The sequence below is a fragment of the Centropristis striata genome, chromosome 16 (genome assembly GCF_030273125.1).
Source record: "Centropristis striata isolate RG_2023a ecotype Rhode Island chromosome 16, C.striata_1.0, whole genome shotgun sequence".
NCBI lineage: Eukaryota > Metazoa > Chordata > Actinopteri > Perciformes > Serranidae > Centropristis > Centropristis striata.
Genome location: NC_081532.1, coordinates 5,873,898 through 5,885,748, shown reverse-complemented (window position 1 = coordinate 5,885,748; position 11,851 = coordinate 5,873,898). Strand labels below are relative to the sequence as shown.

The 11,851-nt window shown below is 36.7% G+C and overlaps 1 protein-coding gene across 1 annotated transcript; it reads right to left on the bottom strand.

Annotated features, from left to right (window-relative positions):
• Positions 1–4,351: 4,351 nt before the first annotated feature.
• Positions 4,352–6,815, bottom strand: ptafr (platelet-activating factor receptor). The gene has a single exon (XM_059353690.1). The coding sequence runs from the start codon at positions 6,813–6,815 to the stop codon at positions 5,661–5,663; it is 1,155 nt and encodes a 384-aa protein (XP_059209673.1). The 3' UTR covers positions 4,352–5,660.
• Positions 6,816–11,851: the final 5,036 nt, after the last annotated feature.

The following is an 11,851-nucleotide window of genomic DNA, read 5'->3' as shown; positions in this document are numbered from 1 at the left end:
TGGTGGCCACACCAGACTACCCAGTTGCAGCAGGAACAAGAGTCCACCTGCACTGTACTGCTGCCATCTTTCCAGACTCCATCATGTGGTACTGGGAAGTTTACCTCCCGGAGAGTTACAGATGGAAGACAATTGCAAATGGTTCTGATCTGATCCTTACCAAGCCAGAGGAGAGTGGGCTTTACCGCTGCTATGCCAAGAAGGATACAATTCTGGAGAAAGTGAGCCCTAGCCACAACGTCTACATCATCGCCATGCATGCAACAGGTTGGTGGTCGGTTTGGTCCCTTCCCGCTGCTCTCAGAGCTGTTTTTGGCCACAAAATACCTGTAAAAGCCTTGTAACCTGGTCAATATTGTCAAGCATTTAGCACAGGGGTGGGCAATTCATTTTCCCAAGGGGCCACATGAGAAACTGTGAAGGTTGTGGAGGGCTGGACCAAAACTCTAAACTAAATTCCGCTCAGTATTTATTTCATCACTTTATAAAATGCAGTAAATTTTCTGGTTTTGAGCTGCTACTGGTAAGAATACATGTTATGATAAGACTATGTTAATGTGGACTAAGTCAAATATAGCAGTAAAAAATTGTAAAAAGTCCAATCATTATCTCACTTTTCCATTTATTTTAAACACAACATACTTTCAAACCACAAAAACAACATAGAGCATGTTTGTTATGCAGTAAACCAGCACTTTATTAACTTTATGCAAAAAACAATAAGTGTTTTTGACAAGGTAGCAAGGTAACTCAGTGTTTCTGTGCAGGTGCACATGCACGCATGCACATACGTACACCACCTTCAAAATAAAAGAACCGTAGGCAGGCCGGACAGGGACAGCCAACGGGCCGGATGTGGCCCCCGGGTCTGATTCAAGAGTCAATGTAGATTAAAACCAGAGCTAGAAGAGGAGTAAATGTTGGAATGTTGGAATGTTGTTTCTTTATATCTGCTGGATGTAAACTGATATGTATACACTCCCTCACTTAATTAGGTGGTGGTGTGGTCTTCTGCTGCTGTAGTCTATCTGCTGTAAGATTGGAACTGAGTAGGAAATTACGTAAAGATATGGCCACAATGAACATATTTGTATTTGATAAATAATCATCTAGTGATATTCTCAATAGCTTTAAATATTTCTTTGACCAAGAAAATGTAGATTTTGACACCAAGATTGCCCTTCTAAGTGGCTTGGAAGATGTATTGGTTCTCATAGATTTTATATGGCTGCCATCTTTGATCCGCAATCTTGATGAAGTGGCTCCCATCAAAAATTTAAACTTATGGTGATAGAGAGCATGCGGAAAAAATGTGGTGCTTTTGTCCGACGTGTCCCCTTTATTTAGCTCCGCCTCCTGACTATGTCGTATGTACAGCAGCCTATTTGATCCTATATTTAGGTTCATTATTTGGCAGTGGCCTCTCGTGGCCGTAGAAATTAGGATGGAAGTCCATTTGGAAGTGAAATTATGGCATCTAAAAGCCGAACTACCTCATGTCCAGTATTATTATTTTACTTCTCTTTTCCTAAGCCCAACCATGTATTTTTCCTAAACTCAACCAATCAATGTTATGCCTAAACCTAAACTAAACTACAATTGTTTGGCAATATTAACTATGACAAACATTTTGCATAAGTAGATAAAATTTCTGATTTCTGAACAACTAACTACAAATAAGATAGGATGCAGTTTTTTGCTGTCACCTACAACTAAAGCCTTTCTCCTGTAATTCTGTACTGTTTCCCCGACTTACAACAGTTGGTGAAAAATTAGGAATAGCTGCCTTTGCCCTTTGTCTCGTGGCCTTCATCATCATCTCGGCTGTTATTCTCTGGCTGGGCTGGAAACGATCTGAAGCCACAAAGACCACCTCCAATACTGCACCTAAAGGTAAACAACACCACTGAGCATTTCCTGTCAAGTTCAATTTTTCAAAGGATCAGTATACAGGTTCATCTCAATAAATTAGAATATCATAGAAAAGTTTATTTATGTCAGTAATTCAATTCAAAATGTGGAAATAACACATTATATAGATCCATTACACACAGAATAAAACCTTTCATGTCTTCATTTACTTAATTTCTTCTAAATATAATGACTAGTGCAGGGTCCGTAGGAAGTATGTATTCGTATTGCGGTGCGAATCGCCATTTGGCCAAACAAATCCACGCAGCGATAGTGTTAGCTAATGCCTCTTGCTAGTGTTACCTTAAATAACACAGAAACGCTATCTTTCCATCCGTATTATGCTTAGCTGTCAGTTAATAAAGTTTTGTTTTTACTGTTTTCAATGGATCAAACTGATGCGGAAAAAAGGCCTTAAATCTCCGCTTAGCATGCTAATGGTGAGCTAGCACATTACGCAGTATGCTGCACTAAAAGTACATTAACATGAACCCAATTAGCCGATATACTATATTGCATGTAAGTATCTCATATCAAATGATTATGGGCATTACACTAAGCAACATGAATGTCATCCCTGAATTACATAGTAATGCAACATAAGAAGTGAATAAAGCTAAATCTCCGCTTAGCATGCTAATCGTGCTACAACAACATCTGCAACTCCATAAAACACTTACTTTTCATAAGGTACCACACCATCCAGCACATACACATTGAACATTGATATTCGCTGGAAATTATTTGAATATTATTGGAAAATCGAACCTTGTAGCGCACTTTAAAACTCCGAAAGATAGGTAGGCTAAATAGACTTCCAGATGAGATGAGTCAGGGTGGAAATCCAGAGTGAATTGTGTTACTGACCAGGTGTAGGCCTATCACACAATGGGGCGGAGCTCCCCTAAAAGGGGGCGGAGCTCCCCTAAAAGGCGTACGATCGGAAACAGTGCAATGCCGCAACACGTCCTACTTAAATAATGATATTTTGAAAAATGGATTCAAAACTCTTCAAAATCGAGTGCCATGCGCAAGACACATACTAAATCTTAGGTCACTCTGACTAACAGTCAGTGAGATATGCTCCAGACCATGGGTCTCAAACTCAAATTACCTGGGGGCCGCTGGAGGCAGTATCAAAATGACCAAAAAAAGACACAAAATTACTTAAAAAAGACACAAAATGATTTTAAAAAAAGACACAAAATGACCATAAATGACACAAAATTATTTCAAAAAGACTCAAAAATTACAAAAAAAGACGCAGAATTACCAAAAAAGACACAAAATTATTTTAAAAAAGACACAAATTATTTAAAAAGAAATTACCAAAAAAAAAGTAAATAAAGGGAGGGCCGCAATTGGCCCAGGGCCGCAAGTTTGAGACCCATGCCCTAGACACACACACACACACACACACACACACACAGACGCTTCTTGCTTTTATAGGTAGATTATGGTTTACATTTAATGAAGACCTAAAATTTACTCAAAATTTGAATATTCCAAAACACCAATTTTTAAAAAAAAAAGTATGTTTAATATGGAAATGCTGGCCTCTGAAAAGTATGTCCATCTATATGACTCAATACTTGGTTGACTTGAACTACTGAAATGGACTTTTCTATAATATTCTAATGTATTGAGATGATGATGATTGAGATTACCTACAGCAGACAGCAAACCCAACTGTAGCTCATAAAATCCCACTTCAAAAAATCTGAACTCTCATTTAAACAAATGTTCTGTGAATCATTTTAATTTCTTGTTTTTTTTAAAGGTTTTCCTGCACCTGAAAAGTCACCAAAGTAAGTCTCTACATGGAAAACACAATGTATTTATAGTAGGGTTTGCATTTTGTTCAGTCAGAAGGTTAACAACACATCTTTCTGCACACCAGGAGTGGATTTCCACAGACTGAAAGTGACGGAGATGTGTACATGAATTACACGAGCACCAGCGGAGCTTACACCGATCTGGACCCAGCCAGCGTGACTATGGATAACGTGTACCAAAGTCTGTAATAAACATTCATAGGAAGGTGGAGATGTTCTATAATGAGACACAAAAAAAGGTTTTTGTTCCGCAGCAGCTGAAAGATGAGATGTTTGATAGTATCTAATTTTACAAATGTTATCTTACATGATCTGAATGTGGTGAAACCTGCAGATGTGGAGCTCGAGTTGCCCCTTCCTTCTCTTTTTTTTATCCACTTTTAATAGAAGGTGTCATTTCCTATAATTTTCTCAACCCACATGTACTGTTTTTTGCTTAATACAGTATGTCAGACTTTTAATTTAACTCATCCTGATACAGCAAATGAAACGTACAAATAAAAGTCTATCCAATCAAAGACTAGGAGTTGGTTGTATTGAGTAAAAACATCACATTTTCACACAAATACACGTTTTATTTCACAGAATAAAATATTCTTCATCAATCTGTTTTGCAACAGTATACAATATAAAAAAACAAAGTATATTACATATATAGTAGACAGGTAATAAAATAATCATTTGATTTATTTGTCACAGTGAATCATGGGATTTTCAACACATGACATGAGCAATGTCACAATATTGGATGCCAGAGGGGAAACGTGACCGTATTACTTCTGTTCCCTGGTTTCATAATACCAGTTTTAACTTGTCCAGGCAAAGCTGAAAAAACTGTAACGGATCTGTCGGGAAACAAGAATCTCTTTACATATTTCACTGGTATAATGTCATGCATGGCGCCTTGCTGAGTGAATGTGTGTGTGTCTAATCTAGTGAGAAGCTCCACTCTTTACACCCCAAAAAAGATTCTGTATATATGTGTATCATCTTTGACTTCTCTTCTATTTTCAGTGCCCCACTTTGTGAAGAAACAAAACCTGTGGGTAGATTTAAATAATGCATGTGTTTCATCAGTTCATTTCACAAACTAAAGTGGTAAAGTGTCCTCCTGCTGACTTTTTTTCGGTGCCGTCATTGATTGAATCTGTACTTCTGCTTGCAAAACTTCTGCTTTTCAGCTTGTACTTCACACAGGAAGAGCAGGGAGACTGGCGCAATAAAGCCACCAGCTTCTACAGTTCATAGAGATGATATCTAAAAAATGACATGGGTGTGGGTCCGTGTGATATCCTGTGGGTCTGCAGTCACACACTGAATTACATAAACACTGCTCAGGAGCGTTATACATTTAAGTTATTATTATCATAATTATTATAGCTCCAGAGGTGCTATAACCTATATTATGTACACTGTAAAAAATTAAAAATAAAAAGTATAATGTACAGTAAAATACCAGCATCTGTAGTTGCCAGAACATCACTGTAAAAAATACAGTGAGTGGGCTTTCTACTCTCAATTTAAATGTAAATATCAGCAAAAACTGTAATTTAGACTGATTCATCCCGCTATTTTAAGGCTAATTGTGTCATTGTGACATCATGGTATTTCTCCATTCATTTTACATGAAAATTTTATAGTTTTACAGCAAAACTGTGTATTTTCTACAGTTCATGACAGTAAAAGTTTTGGCTGATTTTGATTTACGGTTATTAAAAATATCTACTACGGTGATATGCATTTTTAATTCTACGCCCTAATTCTGATGCAATTTGACTGTGTTTTACTGTTATTTCTACAACTTTATTTACAATGTAATCTTGAATCATTAACAAAATAAAAGTCTTTCACACTCAAAAAGAGATATCTACATTTTTGTACAACATATTGCATAATTACATAATATAGTTTGAATTAATCCTTATCGGGCAGTTGGTGTCTGAAATCGATGGATTGTTCTTTGCTGTCCAAGGAGAGATGTGTGGTCCCCGTCTGAGAGCACCCCTCTCCCTTTATTACCTTCTTAAAGTGAGACATGATGAACACTCTGAATTTCCTTGTGGCGAAACAATAAACAACAGGATCCAGGATGCAGTTGAGGCCCATGAGGAACAAAGTGACCTGATGCGCGTCGTTTAGCAGCTGCAGAGTGTTCTGGCTCCACTCTACGTGTCCCCAGCCCTGCTGGATCTGCAACACCGCCAGAGTCCAGAAACCTTGAATGACGTGATGTGGCAGGAAACACAAGACAAACACTCCCACTACTGCTAGCAGCATCTGCAGAGCTCTCCGTTTCACCCCTCTGGGCCTTTGGAACGAGGAGGACATGGTCCTGGTGGACTTCCTGGATATGATCGTTGCAGACCTGACCTGCTGCTGAGGAGTATTTTGAGAAAGTAAAGCTCGAGCAATGAGGGAGTTACACACCACGACCAGAAAAAAGACGACAAAAAACATCCCAATTATTGCAAAATGAGTGGCAGCCACTGTTTTCTTCTGAGAATCCGTTTGATCCTGGTATCCTTCGAAACAGCGAGTCACGTTGTTCTCATCCACGTTGGTCCCCGGAGACGCCAGAGATGGAATAGCCATCGCCGTGGTCAACGCCCAGATGACGACGCACACGCCGATCCCACGCCGCCGGTGGTCCGAGGAGGCGGCGTCCAGAGGCCTGGTGACCGCCCAGTATCTGTTCACGCTGATGGCCCCGAGGAAGAGGATGGAGCAGTAGGTGTTGATGAAGAACAACGAGCCGGTCAGGCGACACATGAAGTCAGAGTAGATCCAGTTACCGTGGCGACTGTAGTAGCCGATCCAGAAGGGGAGGGCGCAGACGAAGAGGAGGTCGGCGATGGTCAGGTTGGTCATGTAGATGCGGATTTCTCCCATGGCCTTGGCGCCGCGGAGGCGGCTCAGCACGAACAGCACGTAGAGGTTAGCGATGAGGCCCAGGACGAAGATGATCCCGTAGACGACCGGGAAGAAGATGTAACGGAACTCAGAGTCCAGGAACGTCGAGGCTGCAGAGCCCAGACCAGAGGACCCTGATACTGTGGTCGAGGCCTCCATCTCTGCCTGTAGGAGACAAAACATCAACATCAGAGCCATCAATGGACTCTCACAATCCACAATTTGATTCAATTTTCACTTCTGACGGCTATGCCATTGTTAGTCTTGATTCATAAAGGTGCTGCTTCATTCTTAAGTGTAAGAAATCAGGATTTAGAAGGGAACTGAAAAAAGCTGTTTTGAGTAAAGAAATTAGGTTAACCTCCTGAGACCAAAGCTTTAGTTTGGTATGTATTGTTAGTTTCTCCTAAATATTTAGGATTAGTAGGATATGATAAGTACAAAAACTAAGCATTATTAAAAACTGAGCTTTATTTTACTGTAGAACACAATTAATTCACCAGTGTGTAAATCTGTTTATTTCCATACATTTACAGCCTCTCTTTGAAAGAACGATAGCAAAATCTATTCGTTGTCAAATGAGAACTTCCTGATTAGCAGTCGCAGCTTGTTGCTATTGCTAAAAATAGTCAAATTTGTACAGAATCTCAAACTACAAACATTTTTAAGCACAAATAAACAAGTTTTAACCATAAAATCTGATCAGCTTTTGTACCTGGTCCACTTTTTTCTGGGGATAAGCTGTTGATTGACTTTACCAAGATGCTGCCATCTGATTTTTTCACTCATTGATGTATTTTCTAGAGTGTGTACTGCTGAGGACAACATGTCATAGTTAAGCAGAATGAAGTATAAAGGTCCAGCAAACCTAAAATGTAATGTCCACATATGAGGATGCAGGTTCTCAGGAGGTTAAATTCAGTTGACTGATATCTGTAAAGCTGCAGAGTGCCTTATTTTTTTATATTTTTTTTTTGTTTAAACTTGTACAGAGACAGCTCTTAATGAACTGATCTCTGAATGTGTCTGTGTATATGTGTGAGTATGTATGTGTAGGTGCTTGTATTATGTATATACTTGTACTGTGTATGCATGATGCATGTGAATGTTACTGTTATGTGTCTTACTTTTTAGGGACCCCAGGAGGAATAGTTGTCACCATGGTGACAACTAATGGGGATCCAATAAACAATAAACAATAAACAATAAACAAACAGATTATTGGTTTCAACACCTTTCCAGTGTAGGAACGTGTGTGTGTGTGTGTGTGTGTCTGTGTGTGTGGGCGGAGGTGCCAAACCTCAGCTCTGTTTTCATGCACATCGAAGATACTTGCACCTGTGTTGTAGAGCGCTTTGAGTGGCCGTTTAGACTAAAAAAGTGCTAAATAAATGCAGTCCATTCTTTAAAAAAATATAGGCTACAATGTATTAAGTATGACTTGATATAGGACTGCATTTTTTTGTGGTAAAATGTAATAATTTAAATTTATTTTAATCACCAATCCTGCTTTTGATTTTCAATAATTGAAATCAAAAAAGGTTTTAATTTTTTATGTAGAGCTGAAATGATTACACCCATACATTAAATGTACTATCTGGTGGTTATTTTAGTCACAGAAGTACACTCAGTTGCCAATTTATTAGGTACACCTAGCTAAAACTTCATAAAACGCATTTATGAAGATTATTATTATTATTATTATTATTATTATTATTTAACTGAATGGTCATTTTGGAGGCTGCAGTGTGTGGTGCTACCAAATTGTTTTGTGTTCTATTATACGGACAGGTGTCTCTATTCATTTGATCTAGGTAAGTATAAACTGTTACAGTTTTAAAATCAGAATTTGATCGACGGGAGCTTTAAGTTTAAATTATTCAATTAAAAGCAGAATCAGCAAAAAAAAATAAAAAATAAAAAATCATTTGACTTTAGTGTGGAACATTCCAAGAATAAAACAACAAAATAATAAAACAATAAATAAAGGAATAATCTGAAAATCTAAATGCAATAAAAACACTGATCTGTTGTTCTTTACAAATCAGGGCTAGATAGTCTAGTAATGTCTGATTTAAAAAAAAAATCGAATTCAATCGTGACTATAAAATCAAAATTAAATCGTGGATTCAGAGAAACGTGACGCACCTTTTTGTGAAAGGTGCGTCACGAAAACACCTGCACATTACTTCTTCATGACGTGAAGTCGTAAAAATTAAGCAACATTGCGGCTTGCCATCAACTTCTCTCTAAAGTTCTGTCTTGAAACCCCATGCCAGATTATGATATTCAGATTTATGATATTCGGCCAAGTAAAACCGGAGATATTGTCAAATATATTTAGTATAAATATTGAACTAGACATTATCCTCATTTCACCTGTTACATGTTATATTCTGTGTTTTGAATCATCATTTTCAAGATCAGATTTTATGTTACCTTAGTTTCTTTTGGGTTCAACATTTTGATCAAGTAAGTCAAAGTTCAAAATTAATTATATGGACATATAGGTGAGGAAAAAAACTGATACCGACATGGCATGGTAAATATTTTTAACAGACATAATAGCCGAAGATTTCAGAGGATTAACTTACCAGGCGTCTTCTTCTCCTGTGAGGAAGTGGCTACTGTCTGTCTCAGTAGATGTAAGGTGATAAGTGAAGGCATGGGCGGTCCGTGCGTCTTACAGTCCGGTTTCAAAGTTCAACACGAAGGAGGTGTGAACATATTTAGGTCTTTTCAGGAAAACCCCGCGTGGTGCAACGCGTATCTTCACCTCAATATTTTTCCGCGGCTGTTACTGTCTGTCAAGACGGAAAAATCCGCCCACTTTGAGGAAATCTCGGAGTTTTACAGTAAGTGGAGGCATGATTGATAGACGGCGGCAATAAACTATCATTGATCATCTGAAATAATTTCTGTGGAACCATAAAGCAGAGTAGATTTTCTTTAAGAATAAAACTTACATCTTTATAGGTTTACAACTAAAACAGTGAAATAGAAAGGAATAATAGGGCGGTTAAATATTTCAAAGATGTTATTAAAATATCAAATAATGATCTCAGTAGTTGAGGTTATTAGCAGAAGAAGTTATAAAAGCACATAACAACAAACATACAGTGAGTTTGGCAGAAGAGGAAAGAAACCAATAAGGACTAAAAAAAATAAATAATGAATCCTAATACAATAGATATTTGTTATAATAACAGAAAGAGAAAGAGAGAAAGAAAGAAAGAAAGAAAGAAAGAAAGAAAGAAAGAAAGAAAGACAGACAGACAGACAGACAGAAAGAAAAAAAAAGAAAGAAAGAAAGAGAGAAAGACAATAATTATGATAATGATAATAATTATAATAATAGTAGTAGTAAAAAAATTAATATATATCCGGCTGAAAAGTAGATTTTTCCTCATTATGCGGTACATATACCTTAACAAAAATGTTTAATAGTGTGCCAATTTCAGGAGGTGACATGGGGACAATACAGCAGGTGACTTTTTTTTAAAAAAAAAAGAGTCCCTCAAAATGTCAGTGCAAGACCTTGATGGGCTAATAAAGAACAATGAAGGGATGCTAATGACATTAAATTAAATATCAAGCAAATCTGTACTTAGACTGGGCGATTAATTGTCTTCAGTCGGACTATTAGATGCAATCGTGCCTCACTGTGGAGATGGAAACTTGTTTAATCAGAGGGCTGACAGCCTGTAAATCAATTACAGACATTAGTTATTAAATCTTTATGGTGGAAGTTAAAATGAAAGTTAAACCTTAAGTTGACTTTTGGTTTCATTCCAGGGCAAATTGAAGTTAATGTTGTGTTAACTTAATTCTAGAGAGGAATTAAGTGTGTCTTCAATACCAAGAAGTGGATATATAGTGATGTTAATTCAATGATACAGTAGTATATATAACTTATATATATATATATATATATATATATATATATATATATATATAACTTATATTTTATAGTCTTATAGTCTATTCATCTTCCCTTTTATCACACACTTCCTGGCGAACATAACTCCTGGAATACCTGTCCCCAAAACCTGCCCATCCCTGCCAGTATTTAAATTTCATATTAATCATTTCATAGTTTTAATTCATGAAAATAAAAAATGAAAAAACACCTGTGACAAAATGAATGTGATCAGTATGTGTGTTTTGTGTTTACTTTTGTTCTGTATGGTATACACAAATATGTAAAACACCTATAGATTTGTTTTAATTTGTTTTTTAATTTTTCTTTATTTTACCATAATATTTGTTATTGAGATTCAAAATTCCTAGCCCTGGCCAAAATGGCAGCATAAAACGCATTAAAGCTCAAACAACAGGCTTAATATAATACAGAAAAAGTGAAAACAAACAATGTAAAAGGAAAAATACTTTTGCTGGGTAGTTAACTTAACACATTTAAAACAGAAACACATTTAACCCCTTGGAGTCCACAAAAGCACTGACATGTTACTTCTTCATTATGTCATTATGGCATAATAACAAAGAAACTTCAAGCCTTGACATCGAGTTCTGGCTTCAAACTCTGCCAGTTTTTGTTTGATGATGATAGGCCAGTGTACAAATGTGTGTGTGTGTGTGTGTGTGTGTGTGTGTGTGTGTGTGTGTGTGGGCGGAGGTACCAAACCTCAGCTCTGTTTTCATGTAAAGCAGATGATAAGGTCAAATATATGTATATATATATATATATATATATATATATATATATATCATCCCATCAGTTTCTCTGCAGCAACATCTACAGTAACAGTCAAAAGTTTGGACACGTCTTCTCATTCAAAGGTTTTTTTCTTTATTTTTTATTTTATATATATATATATATATATATATATATATATATATATATATATATATTCCCATCTGCAACATTTACAATTCTTACACATACACATACTCTGAGCATGAGTATGTTTTGTAAGTTAAAAAAAACTATTATTTAAACTTTTTTTAAACTTTAAGTTTTATGTTTTGGTTTTTTTCCTGTATCCTGGGTTCAAAATGTTGATCCAGTAAGTCAAAGTGAAAAAATATTAATCAGATCAAATAGGTGAGGTGCTGAAAAATAGTGATACAAACATACACATAACAGTCAACACTTTTTAAGTGACAGAATCAAAAGTATTCAAAATCTGACAAAATAGCCCAAGACTCCAAAGGGTAAAAATGTTCTTCAGGCT